This window comes from Cordyceps fumosorosea (assembly GCF_001636725.1).
Source record: "Cordyceps fumosorosea ARSEF 2679 chromosome Unknown scaffold_1, whole genome shotgun sequence".
NCBI lineage: Eukaryota > Fungi > Ascomycota > Sordariomycetes > Hypocreales > Cordycipitaceae > Cordyceps > Cordyceps fumosorosea.
The window spans coordinates 1,081,426-1,103,950 of NW_017387301.1; the positions used below are offsets into that span (position 1 = coordinate 1,081,426).

Sequence of the window (22,525 nt, forward strand, 5' to 3'; positions counted from 1 at the left end):
CTACCTTGCACTTTTTCATTACAAGCTACACGGTACATTTCCAAGCCCGTTCTTCGCAGCACAGTATTGACTAATGGTGATTTGAAAATTTCATAGTATTCGTTGGGATTTGAGTATTGCCAACAACCAAAAAATAGAAGAAAGAAACGCCAAGTGCCATTTGCGGGTATCGTTTTATGCCCGCCGCTTAAGAAGTCCAAAAATATAACCAAATAATTCTGCAACCGTTCGTCCCCCCTTATGGAAACGGGACACGAAGGCAATGCATCCCCTCCCCTCCGCGATCACTTCTCATGAACCTCTATCGTATCCATGTCGTCAATGTCCGCATCCTCCATCGTCGCGTCCGGCGCCAGCCGCATGCCGTCGAACCAGAGTCCCACGTCCACCGCCTCCGGCACCTCCCTCTGCGCGCGATACGCCGCCACCACCGTCTCCGTCGTCGTCTCCGGGAGGACCTTGAGCCTCACCGGCTCCCCGCTCTTTGCCCTGAGCGTGATCCTCAACGTCGCCGGCGCCTCCGCCTCCTCGCCCTCCCCGTCCTCCCTTCCTTCGCCCTCCCGCTCTCCGTCGACCCCTTGCCGGTCCGCGGACAGCTCCTGCTGGAGACGACGCTCCTCCTCGCGCTCCATCTCCGCGAACAGCTCGGGCGTCCAGACCTGCATGTGCACCCTCGTGCCGCTCTCGTTGAAGCCGTCGCCGCCGCCGCCGAAGCGCCCGTCCGTAAGGGGTACGCCGGTGTCATCCTCGCCGGGCCGGATGCCCAGGCTCAGCAGCGTGGAGCTCATGTAGACCTTTTTCCGGCGCCAGGTGAGCACGGCGTCCTCGTCGCGCCCGAAGATGCGCTCGAGGGGCAGACCCTTCCGGCGCTGCGCGCTTAGCCAGCTGTCACGCACCTTGCGCAGCGGCCGGTCAAAGTAGAATTTGATGAGACACCCCTTCGTATCCGGTATGTCGGACGTGACGACGATGTCGATGGTGTCCCGGGCCGGCTCTGGCGTCAGCGAGGATGCAGCCCCTTCAGGTTGAACCGTCGGCGAGAACAAGGATGCGGCTTCCGCGGCTCGCTCTTTTTGTAAATTGTGTCTGTCGCGCTCCTCTTGTGCCTTTCGTACGTAGTCGGCGAATTCGTCGTCATCATCGTCGCCAATTGCGGGTATGCCAAGATCGAGGTCGAGGTCTAGCGACTCGTCTTTACTCGCGATTCCTACGGGCGCGGCGGCGACGGGAGCAGCAGTCTCTGGCTCGGAATCTGAGTCGAGACATATAACTTGCGATCCCGCAGGCACATTACCGCTCTTACGGGTCTGCGCACGTGTATTGTATGTCGGGGTGGATGCGCCGCTGCCGTGCAAGTTTGTGGCAAAGAGAGCGGGTGTCATGGACCGGTCAGGGGCCAGTGAGCGCAATGTCCGCATCGTGGGCGAGTCAGGTGCCTCTGCTGTGTTGGTGAGGCCGGGGCCGTTGGGTTCTGTGGACGAGGTCGAAAATCCGTGCCGAGAGCGTTTTGAGGACGGCGGCGTCATGAGTTCCCTGATTTTCCGAGATTAGCGCCTCGCAAGCCGACTTTACTCCTCCCAAGAGCATCACGCCTTACCTATTGTTTGATGCTTCCCGTGTGGCCATGATGTCGTCCTCTGACATGGCTAATGCCGAAGATGCCATCGGTGTCGACGCTTGCACAACGTCAACATCTCCGTCTTCCTCTTCGGTCAACGTATGCTTGCTACCCGCCGACGCACTATTGCTCTCCAACGCCGTCTTGCGCGCCTCCTCCTCCTCTTGTTCTTTTTGTTTCTGTAATTGCCTGCGCCGCTGCCACTCGCGATCCGCCTTGACGATCGGCGCCATCTCCTTGGCGCGACGGAACAGCGCCAGCGAGTCTTCTTCCTCCCCCTGGGCCTCCTCCTCGTCGCCTCGCTCGCGCTCGCCTACTGAGGATTTCGGGGCATCGTGTCCGGTGCCGCTGTTCGACCCAGCTTTCAGCCGCGCTTTTCGCAAAGCTGTCGGCTCGAACGGCAGTTTTTTCTTGGTCGCGGTTAGGCCAACCATTGCGGTGGGTGGTCGCGAGCCAGCCCGTGAAAGCAAAGAGAAGAGAGCAAAGAAAGTTTCAATGTAATGCAAAAATGGGAAAAACGGGCTTATTAGCAAGAAGCCATAGCAAAGATGAAATGGAACGGGGGAAGAACGCAGGCTTGTATTTTCTTCTCCTCCACGCGGAAGGTTCGAAATCGTTAGTGAAATACGAAGTCAATATTCTGAAGTGCACGCTTGTTTGATGAACAACGCGGGGGCCCCTTGCAGCGTGCTTGGTGGGCCTAGAATTCAGCAGTGGGGTGTGAAGGCTGGAGGTACGTACCCACAGCCAGCTTCTTCTCGCCGAAGCCAAGATTCAGCGCCAAAATCTTAGGCCTCTTTCCTTTCAATCACGACGCCTATTGCACCCATCTTGTCTTGGCCACAGCTCTTCGGCCAGCTTCTCGGCTTCAACATCAACGGTACTATCACTTCAACACCCCCGACAACACCCACCAAAAACACAGCCCCTCCAGCATCAAACCATGGAGAACGGCGCGCAGGGCGAGGGCAAGGACCCCTCCAGCTTCCTCAGCGACATCATTGGCAATCCCGTCGTTGTCAAGCTCAACTCGGGCGTCGTCTACAAGGGTATGAAAATGATATTTCGCTGCCGTCTCTTCACAGTATCTCGACAGGGCGCATGAGGGCGGATCGGCGTTGTTTCCGTCAGCCTTTACTGACTCCCTCATAGGTGAACTCCAGTCGGTGGACGGCTACATGAACATTGCGTTGGAAAAAACACAGGAATTTGTCAATGGCGTCAAGCGAAGAGAGTATGGCGACGCTTTTGTGCGCGGAAACAATGGTAAGCTCCTTTCACAACGCACATGGGGATGACTTCTGACGCCTCTGCAGTCATGTATATTTCTGCGGACTCATGATTTACGAGTAGATGAATCAAAAATAATTAACTTTTGTTTCTGTTGCACTCATTGCTTCCATGGTGAAGTTACAAGCGCGACGTCCATGCATAGAAAGTATGTCCGTGAAACGCAATTGCTCCCTCGTCATTCCACTCGCCATCGCCGTCCTGAACAGCCTTGTTAAAGTTGGCCAAGAACGCCTCCCGATCGGCTCCCTCCAGTATTGAAACTTGACTCAGTGTGTTGATGCGATCACATAGCGCGCCGGGCTTTAGCCACAGAGTAAACGGCACCGAGGCCGTCTCGATGGGAGTCGAGAACATGGGAGATGCATTCTTTGCTTGTTGCTGGAATACCAGGGGCCATTTCTCATCACGGAATCGGCTCGGGCCCATACTTGGTAGCTGCATGATCTGCTTCTTAATCGCGTTTTCCCATTCGGTCGACGTCGTCCAGGATGCTGGTTGGTTATCTTGCATGTGTCAGTAAGTCGTTGCCGCCGTGGGGGGTGCTCATACAGTTTTCAATGTTCCAAACCAGTGCGAGCTTGCCTCCGGGCTTTAAAACGCGGCGGATCTCAGCCAGCGCTTCTTCATTATCGAACCTGAGATGGATTAGACCTGGGATCCAGAATAACAAAAAGGAGTATTTCACGCGTCTCACCAGTGGAAAGCCTATCGGTTTATTAGCAACCTTGCTCATCACCGGAAACTCTCGTGTGACTTACCTGAGCTACTGTAATTGCATCCGCCCAGGCATCAGGCAGGTCAAGACAGCTCGCCAGGCCGTCTTGCACACGAATACCAAGATTCTTGCTCACGAGTGTAGTGCGCATTGACTCCACAGGTTCAACGGCAACAATCTCAAAGTGCTCATCTCGATCCGCAAGAACCTCTGTAAACTTCCCAGTTCCGGCCGCAATATCTACAATCCGGGCATTCTTCTTGCCGGAAAGGCCTAGATTAGAAACAATGGCATCAACAACCTCCGGGTTATAGGTCGGCCGATGCTCATCGTATGCGCTGGCGTTCTTGAACCCAGTTGCAGCGACTGTAACAAAATTCGTCATCGTCGGTTGAGTTTAGGGTAGTAAGGGTACGTGGAGGCTCGATGGGGACGGAGATGTGAGGACTGCCGGCGAGATGCCGGCGAGTATCTTGTACAAAAGATTTTATATTCTCGTAGATGTCAACTATTAACTCAGATTCGCCGTTATTCCCGATGTGTCGTTCGGCTCCGAATGGTGAACATGGTTTGGTGAGGGGAATTGTTCGTGGTTATCCACATCAGTCGCTTCCTCCAACCTACCTAGTAGGTAACTAAGTGGCTTGCAAACTAGCGAGCTTAGAATGCTAGCCAATGATGGTAACTGCATTGTTGATTTGGTCTTTGAAGCCACCTTACTGGCTTGGTTCTACACCTCTTGTCTCGAGCCTAGCCTGGCCCCTTTGGTCTCGGCTTCTGCAACTTGTTCGGTGTACGTGCTTCCTCTTTGGTTGACGGAGAGGTGCTGCTCTCTGATGTGCCCAGTTCGACGCGCTTCCCGAGAGATCCGGCAGGAAATATTTCGAACCCAGAAGGAGTGCGCCGCGTACTGGTGTTGGCAAACACCTCGGCCGTTCCAAAAGGGACAGGCACCGATCCTGGTTTGGGAGCTGGCTTCGAGGCGGCTACAGGACCAAAATCGCTGGGAGTTTGTATGCTGCTCCAGCGGCACTTAGGCTCGCTGCTCTTTCCTGCGACAGGGCGATTAATGCCTTGCGAACCTGATGCGGGGAAGGCATCATCGGAACCTTCCCCATCGATAGTTGTTGCCTCGCTGAACGGCTGCTCTGATAGGGTAGACCTCTTTTGGATCTTGGAAGGCCCTACCCTGGGCGGCTGGGCGACAGCCTTTCCTTTTCCCTTCTCAAAACTGCTCTCCGAGCCGTGCTGCGTGGAAGATAGTTCTTTGCGAGATGCCATGGCGCTGTCTGTCGAACCTTGGTCTATGGTTGTAGCGCCCGATGCGCCGTGACTTGGCGCAGGAGTATTGGGTCTAGATATCCATATTTCATCGACCTCTATTCCACTCTGTATCGCTCGAGAGCCGAAAGGTATCTCGTTTACGGCCGGTATGTCGAAACCATGCTGTTGCATTTCGGCGAGTCGGGCGCGTTTCTCCTCGTCGAGCCGCTCGTAGCGGCGCAGGATTTGGTTTGTTCGCCATAGCTTGACGAAGCCTATCATGAAGACGATTGCTATCAAACATGCTAAGACCTTTTGAAGTGAAGAAGTTAGCGTTGGTAATAGGCGGTTGCGTTGTAGAGTACCAACAAAACTCAATTCCTGCCAAAGCTGCCATCCAATAAAAAAGGCCATGGCCACCGCAGGGGATCTGGGATTATTAGGCTGACTTTTCGGTGAATTAAGGGAGAGCTTCCATGTTCAAAGATATATCGACACAAGTTGAAATAGTTGAAGAAAAAAATAGAGCAAATCTCCTGGACTTTCGACGGGAAAGAGCGCGCGGCACGTTCTTTCAGTGCTTTGTATTACCTCAAAGTGTGGCGCATGGAGCCACGCACTGATTGATGAGAAGGACAACGTCAAGCGCCGTTGCAGTGATGAGCGTAGAAGCTGTGCTACGTTTTTTACGAGATGTATATACGAGACAGGATTGATGGATAAATTGCGGCTGCATCTACAGCGACGGAAAGCCGTTTGAGGGTGCGGGAGCATGCAGCGGTTGCACAGAACAGAGTGGCTATTCTTGGGTGGCATAATTTAATGGAAGTTATCCGTGCGTGCCTGTTAAATTACCCAGGTAGGTAGGATATCCGTAGATGCACATAATTCGTACCTTAGAGGGCTTGATCGCAATCGTGGTATTGTTTGATGTCTCGCCGCCATGGCCATGGCCGTCGCCGCCACCCGAGCTTGTGGCTGAAGACATGGCCGTCATGCCATCACTGGCGTTCAGGCTGCACTGCGGGATTTGTCTTGGTGCCCAATGCTGGGCACAACTGTACAAAGTTACTACCAAGCGAAGCGCACCGTTGTTGCAGTTAATAACTAACGTTAGTTAATTATTAAACAGGTACTGTATGTACAGATTAGTTACGGATAGTTACTAACCTTCTCCGGGGTAAACGAGTTTATCCCCGGCAAATCTACAGGGCTTGTTTCAGCTGGAAGCATGGACATGGTTTCAATTGAAGGAACAGGGCATTGCCGGCATCAGACCCGCCTCCGCACACCTTATTAGCCGTTGAAGACTGGTTCATCCCGCGTCTTACATCGGAGCAAGTATGATATGTTTTGCCTTGCTACATAATGTATCAGTTTTGGGATCTTGAAGTAGATAGTCCTTGCTCCCGAACCTAAATAACCGCCGAAATCCGCAACAGGTTAGTAACGTGCCAAAGCGAGGGATACTGACTGAACAAACAAGTTTAGCCTGCCCGGCGTTTACATCGGTGTTCCCGGCCGCCTCGTTCAGTGCCTACAGCGGGAGCCGGAGAGTGGTCGCATCGGGTATTACGGAAGAGAACAAGAACACGAACAAGTGGGCAGCATCTGTCCTCACATCATATTTGCTTGAAAGAACCGCTGATTATTTTGTCACGGTCCGTCTGTCAGCCGAGGGGCGCTAGTTAGCAGAAAAGAGTCATTCCCGGTCCGAGGCATCTATTCCCTAGGTACGGAGATTGTTTCTCAACATCTCACAGCGCTGGTTTTACTCGCATGTGCTGCTCGACCATCATTGAGTTGAGTGCGGGCTAAAACCGCCACCTTCTCTAACATTTACTTCGTGAGAAAGTGAGCTGCTTCGAATGAATAAGTGGCGTGAGAGGGGTTCACAGCCGCCAAGTTGCCAAGGTTCGACGGGCACCGGCGGTGGAAACCTCGGGGATCGGCGCTGTAGGTCGGCACCGGTGCACCTAGCGCCAAAGCTACAGCGTTCATTGTCTGCTGAAACCACTCATACTATCGCGCCCGCCGAGGTGCCAAAAAACTTGGCCTCGCTACTAACCTGGCACGACGTCGTCATGTGAGATGCTCTCACAAGCAGTGCCTGTGCCCAAGGCAGATTAGTACCAACCTACTGTTGCGGGTAGGTGGTACCGTGCCTGGCAGTTCAAATGGAACCTTTCAGGCCTCTGGTCACCTACTGTATGTACAGTACATACATACATACCTACGGCCTGTAAAAAGCAGGCACTAGCTTGTACAGGTAGTGCCTGTAAACCCCGCCTGTAGCAGCGCCAGCCGCCGCCCTGCTCTTTCTTCCTGACTCTCCGTGTCGCATTCTCCCAGCTTCAATTCTTTCACGCAAACAAGTCCCGTCGCATTTATTTCGCAATTGCCCCGTCCCCCATTCCCGTCACTCTCACGCTTTTCCGTAGAGACTTGGTCACTGCCCGCAGTCGCATTTCACACTTACCCTGCCAATCTGCTTCTACCCGCATTAGCGACCTACGTCATAACCGTACAGGCTTCGTTTCGCCGCCAACATGCCGATCCGAAACCCTTTCGCCCGTCGCCCCGAGCTTGTCATCCCCGACAATGAAAACGAGCGCCCGGCGCAGGAAAATGATTCTCCTGGTTTCGAGAGAGTAGACACGGTGGGCTCGAAAGCCTCGTCGATGAGCATTCGCAGCCGTCGGAGCCACGATAACGGGGAATACAAGATGAGTGGTATGCGCACCCTGCAAAAACACACCCTGTTGGAGCCGTTGGGGCACTGTTGCATCGCGAGCAATTATCAGAACATTATTTCCAACATGTTGAACGCCGCGTAGCCACCAATTGCCAATACTGGTCTCGTCACACGATTACGCTGACACTTTGCGCAAATAGTTGTTAACGGTAGTGGTATCTACCTGCCGGTACGCATTCGCCTCATTACCTAGTTACCTCAAAAAGCCGACTGGCGCTCCTACTGTGGTTTCATGCTAACAATCCTACCAGCCATCCCCGGTGGAGGAAAAGGGTCAGCATTGGCCCAAAAGAAACCTGTCGTCGCGTGCCTCTACCGATACGGGCAGCAGTTTTGGCGATATTGAGCCCTTCTCCATCTCTCGAGAATCGTTTGATTCGTACAGACGCTCTTTTGTATGTGGCAGTGTCATTAGTGTGCCACTTGTTGCTGGTGCCAAGGTGGCTGACGAGGCTAACATGACCACAGGACATCACAGCGCGGTCTCCGATCAAGCATAACGCCCCAGTGCGTCAGAGCCTAGATTCTGCCCGCTTCCCACGTCACCAACTCTCCGTTCATCGCAAAATGGAGCGTCAGGCCCCTACACCCGAGGAGAGTTTCGAGGACGTTGGACTGGACGATGGCAAACAACAGCCTCGCAAACGCGGGTTCTTCGCCAAGCTGACTGAAAGCCAAGACAAGGACTCGATGCCTCGGTTTCTCATGGGTGGTCGCAAGCGCGGGCACAGTGGCCAAGGCGCTGAACTGGGCAGCGTTGAACATGCAGCAACACCAGCCACCGGCGAGCGACACTGACGGCCTGACTGAGGGATGACAAGTTCCAAGCTCTGAATTTCAACTATCAATACTTTTTTCCTTTGCAAACTTAACTGGTATTTATCGGCGTTCTGGAGTGGAGACTTACCGGCTACGGGCGGGCCAGGGCGATCGATGCATTAATAGAGGCTGTAATGAACGAATGAGGAATGAATTGGCTTTCTTTCAGGGATATGCATTAACTAACTATACGGATAGAGACAGGCACTCGTTACAGAGTTGTGCAATGGCATGGATAAGCTTTGTGAATTCGGCATGTGATACCTGTTGTAACGACTGGGACCTACTGGTACTTCCACAGATAATTGTGGTGGGTGCCGAGCAGGGCCTCGATAGGTTCTTCCTCCTCCATAAGTCAATAATTATTATTATTTAACCTAGAATCTTTGACGAATACCTTTTAACCCCAAATTATCCCTTCGACTATCGCCATGTAATAAAATGGTCGATAATATTCCCTAAATCTAATAGATACCTCCACATCGGTCCAACAAGGCCCGGGAGCCGGGGTCCCCCTCCGTCCCATGGCCGGCGCGTGATGCCTCCTACCCCAGGAAAACGCCAATGTTTGCTTCCACTGCCACCCAAACCTCCAGACCGTCGTGATATTGAGGGCCGATGACGGATTTTACGGAACCATGTCCGTACCCACAGTGCTAACTACGTTGGAGTTGGTGACTATGTACCTACCTAGGCCGGGTTCGGTGGGCGACTCGGCGCGCCCAGTAGTTAATCTGTACTTTTCGTTATCGGAGGTTATTACGGCGAGTCTGCCCCGCCGAAGCAGTCCGGCGTCTGGTTGTACATTACGCCCTTTGCCAATGACGAGAGGGGAAGCTTCTTTTTAAGCGTTTAACATGTCTATCGTTCCATCATCCGAGCCTCACTTGTGCGTCTCATAGGCATCCTAGTTGCATTCGCGTTACGGTTACGAAACAATCCGACCGACATAACCGTCACCGGCCAGCGTAACACCGACCGGGTACTAAAGCCACCCGTCCCTAGAAAATGAGCGAACAAGATCAGAAAGATGCGAGCATCTCGCTAGCATTGCGCCCCAACCCCGGCGACGAAGGCATCTCTAACCACCAAGCCGCTGAAGCGCTCGATACTCGCATCTCGCTGGCCTCGCGTCTCATCCATGGCGATGACGGCATCTCTACACACCGAGCGGTTGCCCCGGCCATGCATGTCAGCACGACGTTTCGTTATAACGATGACCCAGAGATGCTCCAGCCTGAAGTCTATCTTGATGCAAGAACCCCTGTATCGAAACCCATTTGCCACGATAGATGAATCTAACAATGCTCTGTTCAGCCCGACGCTCCCCTGGACTCCCACGTCTACTCTCGCTACACCAACCCCAACACCACTCGTCTCGAAGCGCTTCTGAGCTCCGTCCTCGGCGGCAAGGCCCTGACCTACGCTTCGGGCCTGGCCGCCTTCCACATGATGCTCGTCCGCATCAACCCGAAGCGCATCGCCATCGGCGACGGCTACCACGGCTGCCACGGCATCATTGGCATCCAATCTCGCCTGACCGGCCTCAAGAAGCTGCCGCTCGACTGCGACCCGTCCGAGCTGCAGCCCGGCGACATCGTACACGTCGAGACGCCGCTCAACCCGACCGGCGAGGCGCGCGACCTGCAATACTACGCCGACAAGGCGCACGCGGCCGGCGCGTACCTCACGGTGGACGCTACCTTTGCGCCGCCGCCCCTGCAGGACCCGTTCGCCCACGGCGCGGACGTCGTCATGCACAGCGGCACCAAGTACTTTGGCGGCCACTCGGACATGCTGTGCGGCGTGCTGGCGCTCAGCCCGCGCCTGCCCCACGACGAGTGGTTCCCGGCCATGCTGTACGAGCGCTCCATCTTGGGCTGTGTCATGGGTAGCATGGAGGGCTGGCTGGGCCTGCGGTCGATGCGCACCATGGAGCTGCGCGTGCTGCGCCAGAGCGGGACCGCCACGGACCTCGTCGCGTGGCTGGCGCGCGAGGCGGCGGACCCGGCATCCTCGCTGGCCCGCGTCGTCGACCAGGTCAAGCACGCGAGCCTGCAGCCCGAGGCGGCGGACGAGGGCAGCTGGCTGCGGCGGCAGATGCCGGGCGGCTACGGGCCCGTGTTTGCGCTGGCGATGAAGAGCGAGGCGCTGGCGAGGCGGCTCCCGAGCAAGCTGCGACTGTTCCACCACGCGACGAGCCTGGGCGGCGTCGAGAGCCTGATTGAGTGGCGCGCGATGACGGATAAGACGGTCGCGAGAAACTTGTTGCGTGTGAGCATCGGCGTGGAGGCGGAGGAGGACCTGAAAGCCGACCTGAAGCAGGCTTTTGAGAAACTTGCGGAAGAAGTTTAGAGTCGCACGACATACGATGTATGGCACGTGGTAATGATATCATATACAGCTTATTAGACGATGTGGAACAGCTTCTTGTATCTTTCAACGGCCCTTCTTGAGGATTCTACCAGAGCTTCTAGTGATGTAAGAAATATTTCTCATACTTTTTATAGAAAATGTGGTTTTAAACCTGACATGTCGCCCAAGCGGTATAGTTGTAGTTGCGGTTGAGGCGTGGCTTCAGCTGATCGGGCTTGTCCCATATTGAGAACTCGGCCAACGGCAGATCCTGCATAGAGGTGCACCGCGTATGGCCTGATAAATTTAGGTGCACTGTTATACCTTCCCACTACAGTGCCTTTTTGCTTGACAAAAGTACACCTCTATTAAGCGAAACATTGGGCCGTCTTCCGTGCGAGCGGTGGGTTGCGGCGGACTAACAAGCAAGAGTTGCATCTATGCACTGGTATACTGGCAAGAAGGCAAGGATCACAAATCGAGGTCGATAATAAAGTATAAAGCATCACCGCCAGATCAACACACAGAGATACCCCCTTGCATTCAAACGTCAGTTCTTCATGCCACCCCCAGCAGTTGGTCAGAAGACTGACTCCGAGGGCCCCGACCCCGCCGTACTCGGCCGCTAGGCCTCGATCTCATTCATGGCTGGCTGGACCCAGTCGCTGCACGCCACCAACCATCCATCTCCCACAAACAACAGGGATGTAGGTTCTTCATACAGACCTTTTCCTTGGACGGTACCCCTTTTCTTGCCCTTGACTGCTCATCGGGGTGATGATGCATGCCCAGCGCTGTATCTCCGAAGGCTTCCTCTCCCATCGCAGATTCGTCCAGAAGAACACATAGCTATCGGGCTTCGGCACCACGCGACGGATTTTAGCAAGATGGACGGTGCACGATTCAACAGGCGAGTTCGTCAGGCTTGCGAACCTTGCAGGTATAGCTCCCCTCGGGCGTTTTATATCATCATCACCGTACTGATGCAACGGCAGACGCAAAAAATCGAGATGTCCCGGGGAGAAGCCCGTTTGTTCCTATTGTCAGCGCCTGGGCCAGCTCTGCGTGTACAACAATGGAGGCGGCGATGCAGAGCAAGGACCTTCAAGGCACAATAGGAAGATGGTAATGCCCCTTGACAGCACCGCATGTGTCGCTGACTGCATACTGATCACGGATGGTGCTGTAGGAATATCGGATTGATAGCCTGGAGGAGAAGATGGATCGTCTGATTGAGAGAGTCAGGTATGAGCCACAATCAAAAAGAACGAGATAGCACTGACGAAAAGCGCAGTCCTGTAAATGCACCCTCTCGTTCGCCCGCTGCGCCTTACCAACACACAGCTGGAAGACCGGGCCGGACCAGGACAGCCAGCGCGGGCGACATCCCATGCTGGAACTGGAATAATGACCATGATGCGGCCCTGAGGTACACTGACACTGACTCTCACCTCCAAGCTCTCAATATCAATAACTTGTCCACCAGTGACCTGTTAATTCCTAAGGAGAATATGCTCGCCATGGGCCGCCTCTACCTGGCGTGGTGTCACGGGCAACCCATCGCGTTGTTCGATCCAGAGACGTTTCTAGACTCCCTCACGTTTCGAGATCTGGAGCTCATCCTGGCGCTGCAAGCCCTCAGTCTGCGGTATCCCCCGAGCACCTTGACGCCGCAAAAGCGGGAAAAGCTCGACTCCATGGAGCGCGAGTCGCGGAGCGCCGTCATGAATCGCATCGCGAGCTCGGCCGTTGAGCTTTCCACATTACAGACTCTATGCATACTGAGCATGGTTGAGTTTGCAGGTGAGAGAAATAGATGATCAACAGGAAAGGCCAAGAAACATTGTAGTAACTGTGATAGACGGCAAAATCGCACAGGCAGGGCTTCACGTCGCCATTGCCAGCCACCTGGCGCAGAGCGTTCAGTCCAACAGCATGCTGGGCGATGCAGACGAGTTTGACGATTGTGTCCGAAGTATCATGATGCTGCAGAACCTGCAAGGATGCATTGCGCCTGCCACGGGCCCCGGAAGTGCCCTCATCGGGGGGCAGCCGTCGCCCATCTCGCAGATGCACGTCCTCTCTGGCGCCGGTGGCCGCGAGCAGCTGCAGCAACCACAGCCGCCGCCACCAGGCTCCGTGACCGGGTCTGGTGGCAGCCAAATGGACGCAGGAATCATGCGTTACGTGCTAGAGCTCAGCGAGGCATGGCGCATGGCGCGGTCCTACGCGGCCTGCCGCGTGAGCTCGGACGCGCCGCCTCCGTGGAACCAGCACTCGGACTACTCGAGCGTCATGAACCTGCACCTCGAGTTTGACTGCCGCGTGCCCCTGCGGTACCGCTTCGCGGCCAATAAGTTCGCTGAGCAGGACGCCGGCGACCTGGAGCGCCGCCGCGACTACTGGGGTCCCTGGCTGTACATACAGATCATCTACGCTCTGATCCCCTGCATCGTCAACCACCCGTTCCTGCTGTCGATGCGCCTGAAGAACTTCCGCCAAACCCTGCCGCAGTCGTTCATCCACCACTCGTTCGAGTACATCAACCGCCACGCGGGCTGGATCATGTACTTCATCAACATGCTGGAGAAGAAGTCGTTTCAGATTGCGGACCCGGCACTGGCGCACTGCATCGCGGTCGTGGCGACGATACATCTGCAGCACAGCTTCGTCAAGGACAGGCCGCTGCGTGACAAGGCGCAGGAAGGATTTGAGAAGTGTATCAGCTTTCTGCGACGCATGGGTGGCACCTGGCCCTACATATCCACCATGGTACGATGACAACTTTCCATGGTATTGCTGCTGCTAACACCTAAATCAAGGCAAACAACCTGGCCAAGCTTCGAGAAAGCGTCGGGCTGCTGTACTCGCCCCCGGCGGCGCACGACGGCGCCTCGCTCCCGGACGAGCGCGACTCCTTCTCCATCGACGCCCAGCTGCTGTGGGACATTCTCGTGTACGAGCGCGCCGGCCGGCCCGATGCCGGCGCCGACCAGTCCATCTTTGGCAAGACGCTCAAGGTCGGCACCAAGGTGCGTGGCGAGGACGACGTGCGCGCCGCCGCCGAGTTTGACCTCGTCGGCTCCGCGGGCATCTCCGGCCACAAGGCCGTGTCCAAGGAGACGCCTGCCTACGCGCCCAACGAGGACTCGGCCCCGCCTCCGCCGCCACCGCCGCCGCTGCCGCCACTTACAACGGGCGGCGTCGGCGTGCTGGTGGGCAGCAGTGGTGGTGGGATGGGGGACATGGGAGAGGATGGGACGGCAGGGCCGATGCTAGTGTCGGTGGAGGATCGATTCTTCGAGGGCATTGGTGGCTTGGACGGCGAGGAGCATCTGTTCCTGCAGGCGAATGACTTTGGCAAGGCGATTGATACCTGGCTGAGCCATGATGTATTATGAAGTTGTCAAGACATGGGCTACATTGAACTAACTAATGAAAGCAAGGGTATACAGGAAACGTTAAGCGTGAATCGTGATTTCATAAAATTGGGAGGAAAGTCGTTGCTCAATTTACCATGCCAGCTCGGCGCTGGCGAGCCCATTCGCGGCGCAGTCCAGCTTGTTGCACAGGTCTACATCCTTCTGCATCGTCTCTGACACGCGATGCTTCGGCACCGCCGGCCAAATCTCCTCTCCCACCGCCTGCTCGTCCTCGTAATGGTCCGTGACGAGGTTCCTCGTTAGCATCTGGAAGAACAGAGGTCCCTGTCGTTTCGACCCCGCCGTCAGCCGTCGCACTACTCAGAATCTGGAACAGAAATCTGGAAACCAATCGTGGGGGGAGGGGGGGGGGGTTGAGGAAGATGCCGCCATTCAGGTTCTGCTGCGCGCCGTTGCAGAGCTCCTTGTCCTCCATCATGATGTTCTTGAAGAAGTCGGCAATCTCGGTGAACTCGGCGTCGGTCGCCTCGAGCTGGCGGTACACCTCGTACTCCATGTGCGTCTGCGTGGCGGAGAGAGGCACGCAGCGCTGGATGAAGAAGAAATGGGGGCTTTTCTGAATGTCAGTATGAGATCGTAGGGAGAACACGTTCGGTCTGGATCTGTCTGGGACAGGCGTACGTGACTGTGGAAGACGCATTTGGGTAGTAGTAGGTGCTGACGTTGCCGAGGCTCTTTGCTTCGGGGTCGGCCTTGTCGACGGCGTAGTGCTGGATGTGCGTGCCGGCCGTCTCGACCCAGTACTTGGAGAGGTCCGTCACGGCGGGCAGCGCCGGGTGTCCGGTCGGGCAATGATAGCACTGTAATGCAAGACCCCTGTTAGTTCCCTCTCTCGCTTCCCGCAATGGGACGAACTTGCCTCGTTGTAGTTGTCGGCCAGCACCTTCCAGTTGTAGTCGCCGATCATCTCCCAACTGTGGTCGTAGGCGTACTTTGTCATGTCGAACTTGAGAAGCCGCGGCTGCTCGTCCACTGTGGCAAAGTCCTGCTCCCAGGACACGGCGGGGCTCTCCTCAGCGTCCAGGTTGACGTACACGAAGCCGAGCGAGTCGACGTGCACGTGGATCCGATAGAGCCCATTGTCCTCCTTCTTGAAGGCGGGAATCTCCTGGTACTTGGGCGCCTTGGCAAGATGCCCATCGAAGCCATACGACCAACCTGCCGCCACCACGTCAGACGATCAGAGTGTGTCCGGACGACTTGATTACCCCAGAAAGAAAACTCACCGTGATACTTGCAGGCCAAAATCGACACCTTGCCCGACTCCTTCTCCACCATCGGGTACGCGCGGTGCCTGCAGATGTTGTGATGCGCCCGGATCTCGCCCTGGCGGTCGCGGATGAGGAAGAAGGTGTACCCGGCCTCGGTGATCTTGACGTAGCTGCCGGTCTCGGGGAAGCGCAGCCTGTGCGTGACGAGCAGCCACTTCTTGGAGAAGATGGCGCGCCGCTCGAGCTCGTACATGGCGGGCGACCTGTACCACGCCGCGGGCAGCGCCGGGGTGGCCTTGGGCTCGCCGCTCTCGGCCTGCGTGCTCTGGCCCTTGCCAAACCCGAACCAACTCATAGTGGTGTACGTGTATGTGTGCGTGCTTGTGTATGCAAGACTGTATTGGTTCCAAGTCTTGTTGGTGGGTCAGTTAGCAATCTGATGGCAACAAAGCTCGCCTGACCATCCTCCGTTTCCCAGCGAACCTTTCTTCCCTTATTATAGCAGACGATCCGACAGCCTTCTCCCCCCCATTACCCCAAATCAGTTGCCCTCGTGGCGCGCCCGGGCTGCAATAGGACCCTGGCCGAGACCCCGGACTAGTGGGACCCCGTGTCCATCGGCGTCAACGGGCCGGGTGGGGACGGAGAACCCGGACCGTATCCGTACCCACATGATCTCCGACAAGTGGCAGTCATGCGCTGTAGCGGTTGGGATTTCACGGGCAAAAAGCAGCGTGGAATAAATTAAATGAAATTTGCTGCATTATTACTATGATGCAATTTACTGCTTTATTGTTCCTTTCGTGAGTGATCTTAGCCTGCGGTCTAGATGTAGCATGCCCAGCGGGGGCAGGACTGAGGTTGGCGTAGATGCCCAGGGCCAGGTATGGTGACGAAAGTAAGGGTATTCTTGGAGCTTCACCACGACCGGAGGGAAACCTGCGTGCCGCACTTCGACAGAAGATATTGTTATTGATATGGCAAAAACTGCCTTTTTTAAGCTAAACCTGTGCGGTGCGATACCATTTCCAAAAATAGAATCCGAGATGTTGCTATCTGCTGGCCCACCGCTAGACATAAGGCTCTCTTGCTAAGTTTCTCAGCCCCCAGTTGACATTCGCTAAAAACTGTTCACTGTTGCTTGGTGTGATAAAACTACTATGCTTGACTTGCTGGCCCTCTTGTCTTTCAGACTGTCGCGATCGCTTAGAGGGGTCACCGCCGGACTCTTGACCCTGCTGATTAGAGGGCGACTCTAGTATCTCCAGGCTTGCGATCCCGCTACGCGCTGCTCGAAGTTGCAGCGGAGTACCGATGCCCGATGTAGACGCAATACTTCCCGTCCAGGGCTCCACGAAGGGTTTCCGGGCGGCCATATTCTCAATACAGCACATGTCATAGTGATGGCGCAGTGCAATCCTGGACACCAGACGCTGCATTTGCCCTTTGCGGCCATGGTAGGCAAGGAGTATGTCGTATGGCATGAAAACGCGGATCTGGAGAGTTTCCGGGTCGATCGAGAAGAGCCGCTGGTCGAACATGTCGTAGAGAGGGCTAAAAAGAAGGATGCCATTCTCTGGTGCCCAAGTGCGCTCCCAGGCTTGCTCTAACAGGTGCGGGTCTGCTGCTATGCTGCCTATATCCTAGCTATCGTCTGGCGGGGAAGGGTATGTATGATAATGCAGCTGGGGTACAATGTGGCAGGCATGTAGCGCAGGACCAATGGTCGGGCTGCCAATCCAAGAGCATCCCATACCAGTGACGGCGCAATGCTTGGCTGACGCAAGGCAAGAGCTGCGAAAGTTGGCCATGGTCGTTCTGGCTCTTTCGTCGGAGATGTTGCATTCTGGTGGTGCACCTATGCTGGCGAAGTCGTCATCAGCCTGGTTCAGATCCACATCGTTACGTTGTGACATGGAACCAGATGCTGATCGCTTCGAGGGGGAAGCAGACTTCCTTCCGCGCATTGTTTTGCGGAGCGGATAGGTCGTATGGTGAGGGTCGGTTGAGGCCGTCTTAGGAGGCAAGTAGCGTGGCTCTACTCGCCGGACAGGTTGGGAGATATGTTGCGCGCATCCAGCTACAAAGGATCAGCTAGTAACGTTCACTACGGGAACGATACCTAGTAGTAACTGCAGATACCGTCGAAATGATGCTTCAACGACTTATCAGCTGCCAAGTTGCAAGCCCGGTGTTTCAAAAGTCGGTACTGGAGGATCGCACGGTCTTCAGGGGCATTGGCTCTTAGCTCAGGAAGGGCCGGAACTGGTTGATCCAGCCCACTGCTAGGCACGAATTTGGGAGCAAGACATTTCTCCTCAGCGATATTCACCATGTCCAAAAGGCCAAAGGCAACTTGATTCCACACATCCGAGCTCTCGCGCGGGAACTCAAAACATAGACGCATCTCCTCAACGATATCGCGAAACGTCATAGAGACACTCTTTGCTGGCTGAAAGACACCGGCGAAAGGAACATCGCCTGGCGCTCTCAAGAGCTCAATGGTTCATCCGACGATCGCAGGGAAGTAGAGTCATAACAAAGAGGAATGAAATCGTCCACGCGCGCGCGAAGTGATGTATTACATTTTAGCTGTATAAAATCTCTATCGAGATTTTTAGGTGAGTAATTAGTTAAGTGCTGCCTGCCTGACTTGACCCTCTGGCTGGCTACTGCCTACCCTTTAAGTTAGCTAAAACTTCATTCTATTCTCTAATTGGCGAGATTCTCAATAGAAAAAACGAAAATAATTTTAAACCCTAGCATGCCATAAACTCTGAGAGCCGCCAAGAGCAAACAAGTGGCCGAGTCTTGTATCCTGGAGCGTCCAGAAGTCGGGCCGGAGTGGCGCCCAACGAGGCATCGACGTTCGACAGGCTGGGCACTTTAAGCAAATGGGCTTTCCGGCGCCACCCCGAACCTTCACAATACTTGCAAGAAAAACCTCGAACTAGACTTGGAAAATAAAGGAAAACGAAAGAAAAAGAAAGCAGAACAGCTCGACATGATCGGCGCAGTCCAACATGATCAATTGCGGGACGGCAACAGTCCGGCGGTAGGGGAGGTGGGCACGGCCCGCGCCCTCCGATCAACGGCGCCGGGGATGGTCTGGCTACTACCGGCACGAACCCCATACCAGCTTTGTATATAATCTGATACCACGCAGCTTCCGTTTTATAATATATTTGTTTAACATCGTACTGAATTCGCGACCAGTAGCACGTTGGCAGAACACATCTGCAACAAACCAGAACCATGACCTCCCGACCACCGCCCGGCAAGGACGAGGCCATCCTCATCGTCGGCGGTGGCGTCTTCGGCCTCTCCACCGCGCTCGAGCTCGCCACGCGCGGCTACACTGACCTCACCGTCTTCGACCGCTTCGCCCCGCCCGCCCCCGACGGCAGCAGCGTCGACCTCTCGCGCATCGTGCGCTTCGACTACGGCGACCGGCTGTACGGCGCCATGGCGCGCGAGGCCGTCGCCGGCTGGGCCGCCGAGTACCCGGCGCACTACCACCAGTGCGGCTTCCTCATGCTCAACGAGGCCCGCCCGGGGGCCGCTGGGGACGAGTACTTTGCGTACACGAAGCAGTGCGTCGCCGTGGACGAGGAGCTCGGTCGCACCATCGAGCTCTACGACGACGCCGCCTCGCTGTGCGCCCGCCTGCCCTGCGTGCCCGCGCGCCTCGACGGCTTCCGCGCCTTCTACAACCCCCGGGGCGGCTGGGCCGACGCCGCCGCCAGCATCGCCCAGGCGCGTCGCGCACGCCAGCTCCGCGTCCGCGCAGCCGGTCGGCTTCGTGCAGCTGACCGCCGAGGAGGCCGCGGCGCTGCGCGGCATGCCGGTCATGATCAACGCCAACACGGGCGTCTTCGTGTTCCCGCCCACGCCGGGGACCGACGTGCTCAAGGTGGCGCGCCACGGCTACGGCTACGCGACGGCCGAGACGGTGGACGACGGCCGCGGGCCGGTGCGCGTGATGTCGTGCCCGCGCAGGGACGCGGACAACGCGCGCAACTCGTTCGCGCCCGAGGACGCGCAGGAGGGGCTGCGACAGGGCCTGCGAGACTTGGTGCCTGAGTTTGCGGAGCGTCCGTGGTCACGGCTGCGGCTGTGCTGGTACTCGGACACGCCCGAGGGCGACTTCATCGTTGACCACCATCCACAGGTCCCCGGAGTCTTTCTGGCCACTGGTGGCTCAGGACAGTAAGTTTCGCCATCTATCTGGCTTATCAAGAGGACCTCTTTAGGTGTAGAAGCTGACTTGACAAAACCGGCAGTGCGTTCAAGTTCCTCCCGGTACTAGGCAAGTATGTGGTCGATTGCCTGGAGAACAAGGCCCCGGAGAGTCTGAGATACAAGTGGCGCATGCGTCCAGAATCGGGCGCCAGTGAGGTCAAGATCGGGGACGGAAGTCGTGGCGGACCGTCGCTGAGAACCTTGACCCCCCTGGAGCAGTCCAAATTATGAGGGCGGGCGAAGTTGAAGTTCATGACTGGACTCGAAATGTAGACGCACCTATTCATAGAACGGAAACATCGTGTAGAAAAGACTGTTTCTAAACACCCAATTTTACGTACACTCTTCGCCAACATCAGCTTCAGTTCCCTAATGAAATCGCAAATTGCAATAGAAACTCCCAGAACCAAATACTGCCATAACAACAACCCCAGACTAATCAATACAGACCTCTCGTGATTATCCTTGAATTCGACCCAAACGACTACAAATTGATACGTAGAAAGAAACAAGTTCCAAAGCAGGATGTAAAGCGGTTAATACATAGCACCCTCCAACATTCCCTGTCACCGTCCTCCAGCGCAACTGCGGCAAAATCGCCCTGTGCACTCTACATCCTGTGTTTCTCCGAGTCTATAATGTTGTTAGTTTTCGATCCAACCTGTGCCGCTGCTTCAGACGTACCAAGTCGAGAGTAAAGCAGGTACAGAGCCATGCGGTTACATTCCTCGGTACCCGTGACTGTAACCAGCCTCTCGTTGCTGTTATCCTGGGGCTCGTTGATTTTGATGACACTGCCACTCAACTGGCGTATCTCATTAATCTTCGATCCACCTTTGCCAATGATTGCGCCGACCATGTCGTTAGGAATGTAAATCTGCTGAGTCATTGGTCCGCCAGGCATGCCAGCATGCATGTTTTGCGCCTGAGGGCCACCGTGAGGCTGCGCGCCAGTGTGCGGTGGCATGTGTTGCTGAACATGAGGAGCAGCTGCCCCATAGGCACCACCTTGGCCGCCATAGTGCATCGGCAGGCTGGGGACTGCTGCTTGGGCACCAGCGTGAGGAGGATACTGCGCCGGGTAGGGAGCAGGCGCTGGCATCGGTGGGCGACGCTCGGAGTGGCGTCCATAGTTCTCGCTGCGGCCGTATTGGCCAGAGGCAGGCTGCGGGCTGTAAGGAACCACTTGCATGCCACCGGGAATAGAGCCAGCGGGTGCACCGCTCCTGGTAGCATAGGCGGAGGAAGCAGGTCCGCCAAAGCGTTCGTTCAGTTGCTCAAGAAGGGTCGAGCCAACATAGTACGTTGCAATGTGGACAGCATCAGCAACGCCCATCACTACCAGCGAACGCTCACTGGACATAGGAAGGCAGGAATCCGAAGCATTAAGCCGAGCCCCTGACGCTTCCTGGATTTCGCGGATGCGAGCACCGCCTTTTCCAATGATAGAGCCAATGAGGATATGAGGAATAAGGAGACGCAGTGGGTACGTCTTTGACGACGCAGTGGAGGTCTCTGTTAACGGCTCATTGTTGAGTGTACGGATGATCAGGCCGAAAGCCTAGGGTCAGGTTAGTGAATGGTGACATGCATTGCCAAGGCCGACTACCTACCTTGGCCACCGCATCTACAATGCCGCTGACTGTGAGGATGCGCTCGACGGCCCCCTTTTGGTAGTCGCTGACGGTGCATTTGGCATTTGACATCTTGCGAATGTTGGAGACATTCTCGCCACCCTTGCCAATGATGGTGGCGGCTTCTGGGCTGGAGATGACGGCGCGAATGTGAATCCAGGACGTCTCATCATGCGCGGCGGCAGAAGACGAGGCTGCACCGGCTGTGGCAGCCACCTTGTCGTCGGCAGTGGCCTCGCCAGTGCCAGCCTCTGTTTCGGTCTTTGAACCATTAGAAGCGTCCTCACCGTTCTTGTCGATGCTGTCGGTCGCGTCCTCGGACGATTTTGTGTGCTTGGCGTCGGCGTCATTCTTGAGAACTTTGTCGAGAGCGGGACGCTTTGCATCTGGTTGGTCTGTAGCGCGAGAAGGAGAGGAAGCCTCCTCCAGGGGTCGCTTCGTCGACTGGGTCGGCTGTGGCGGTGAGGAAGACATGGCTCAGAATTTCACGCGTTTGTTTCTTGAACGTGCTTAACAAGAGTCGTTCTGATAGAATATTTATTGATATCGTCTTATCTACACTCAGGGGGTTTTCAGGAGGAAAACGTGCTGGTGCAGTGACGGGCGGGGTCGAGGAGCTCGAGTCGTGTGAAGTCTTCGTGAAGTGGCGTCGAGCAGCCTTTGGGCAGGGCGGGCTGGAGAGAGGTGGCAGAGGAAAGCTTCAAGAAGCCGAGGCAGGAAGAATGTGCGATTTCGTGATCGAGAAACAGTGCCGGAAATGACTCTGATGCAGAGGAAAGGAAGGACGAAGAGGCGAGATGAGGAGTTGGATGACTTGAGATGGAAGAGAGGATGGTGTAGCGAAATCGAGGATGGAAGAGTTCTCTTGGGAATGGAAGAGGCAGGCAACCAGCTCAAACCTATCTTTATCTTTCTTTCTTTCGTCGCTACGCTCTCGTGGTATCGCTTGACTTGGTGTCACGTCAAGTATAGCCTCAGTACGTCCTGTCGCAGGATGCGCGTCGGGGCTACCTAGGTGGTTGGTAGGTAGCTCGATGTCGCTGCTGAAAAGCGCAAAGGACTCGTGCCAAGGACCGTCAACCGTCGTCTGTGGGGATCGTCGCGGATCGGAAAAAAATCAGTCGCGAACGGGTTACAACTCGGCGACACTAGTGCCAGGATGCTGAAAACCCAATCC

The 22,525-nt window shown here is 55.7% G+C and overlaps 9 protein-coding genes across 9 annotated transcripts; 5 read left to right on the top strand and 4 right to left on the bottom strand.

The window, feature by feature from the left end:
• Positions 1-284: 284 nt before the first annotated feature.
• Positions 285-2,052, bottom strand: ISF_00359 (Ubiquitin; the record flags this gene model as incomplete). The annotated part of the gene is made up of 2 exons (XM_018843966.1): positions 285-1,533; positions 1,598-2,052. 2 exons carry the CDS (start codon positions 2,050-2,052, stop codon positions 285-287), a joined length of 1,704 nt encoding a protein of 567 aa, XP_018708416.1.
• Positions 2,053-2,561: 509 nt separating this feature from the next.
• Positions 2,562-2,960, top strand: ISF_00360 (ribonucleoprotein (LSM) domain, eukaryotic/archaea-type; the record flags this gene model as incomplete). Its single annotated transcript, XM_018843967.1, has 3 exons — positions 2,562-2,667; positions 2,771-2,884; positions 2,935-2,960. 3 exons carry the CDS (start codon positions 2,562-2,564, stop codon positions 2,958-2,960), a joined length of 246 nt encoding a protein of 81 aa, XP_018708417.1.
• Positions 2,961-3,028: 68 nt separating this feature from the next.
• Positions 3,029-4,011, bottom strand: ISF_00361 (Methyltransferase type 11; the record flags this gene model as incomplete). The annotated part of the gene is made up of 4 exons (XM_018843968.1): positions 3,029-3,414; positions 3,461-3,546; positions 3,606-3,616; positions 3,670-4,011. 4 exons carry the CDS (start codon positions 4,009-4,011, stop codon positions 3,029-3,031), a joined length of 825 nt encoding a protein of 274 aa, XP_018708418.1.
• A 3,427-nt stretch (positions 4,012-7,438) lies between these two features.
• Positions 7,439-8,442, top strand: ISF_00362 (hypothetical protein; the record flags this gene model as incomplete). Its single annotated transcript, XM_018843969.1, has 4 exons — positions 7,439-7,622; positions 7,785-7,813; positions 7,896-8,039; positions 8,113-8,442. The coding sequence occupies 4 exons, from the start codon at positions 7,439-7,441 to the stop codon at positions 8,440-8,442; spliced, it is 687 nt and encodes a 228-aa protein (XP_018708419.1).
• Positions 8,443-9,471: 1,029 nt separating this feature from the next.
• ISF_00363 (cystathionine beta-lyase) lies at positions 9,472-10,818 on the top strand (the record flags this gene model as incomplete). Its single annotated transcript, XM_018843970.1, has 2 exons — positions 9,472-9,729; positions 9,781-10,818. 2 exons carry the CDS (start codon positions 9,472-9,474, stop codon positions 10,816-10,818), a joined length of 1,296 nt encoding a protein of 431 aa, XP_018708420.1.
• A 1,520-nt stretch (positions 10,819-12,338) lies between these two features.
• Positions 12,339-14,219, top strand: ISF_00364 (hypothetical protein; the record flags this gene model as incomplete). The annotated part of the gene is made up of 3 exons (XM_018843971.1): positions 12,339-12,621; positions 12,680-13,590; positions 13,641-14,219. The coding sequence occupies 3 exons, from the start codon at positions 12,339-12,341 to the stop codon at positions 14,217-14,219; spliced, it is 1,773 nt and encodes a 590-aa protein (XP_018708421.1).
• A 106-nt stretch (positions 14,220-14,325) lies between these two features.
• Positions 14,326-17,439, bottom strand: ISF_00365 (iron-sulfur cluster-binding protein, rieske family domain protein; the record flags this gene model as incomplete). Its single annotated transcript, XM_018843972.1, has 6 exons — positions 14,326-14,812; positions 14,883-15,061; positions 15,145-15,419; positions 15,488-15,884; positions 16,642-17,078; positions 17,229-17,439. The coding sequence occupies 6 exons, from the start codon at positions 17,437-17,439 to the stop codon at positions 14,326-14,328; spliced, it is 1,986 nt and encodes a 661-aa protein (XP_018708422.1).
• Positions 17,440-18,727: 1,288 nt separating this feature from the next.
• On the top strand, positions 18,728-19,555 carry ISF_00366 (FAD dependent oxidoreductase; the record flags this gene model as incomplete). Its single annotated transcript, XM_018843973.1, has 1 exon — positions 18,728-19,555. The coding sequence occupies one exon, from the start codon at positions 18,728-18,730 to the stop codon at positions 19,553-19,555; it is 828 nt and encodes a 275-aa protein (XP_018708423.1).
• Positions 19,556-20,324: 769 nt separating this feature from the next.
• On the bottom strand, positions 20,325-21,822 carry ISF_00367 (KH domain RNA binding protein; the record flags this gene model as incomplete). Its single annotated transcript, XM_018843974.1, has 3 exons — positions 20,325-20,347; positions 20,399-21,275; positions 21,328-21,822. The coding sequence occupies 3 exons, from the start codon at positions 21,820-21,822 to the stop codon at positions 20,325-20,327; spliced, it is 1,395 nt and encodes a 464-aa protein (XP_018708424.1).
• Positions 21,823-22,525: the final 703 nt, after the last annotated feature.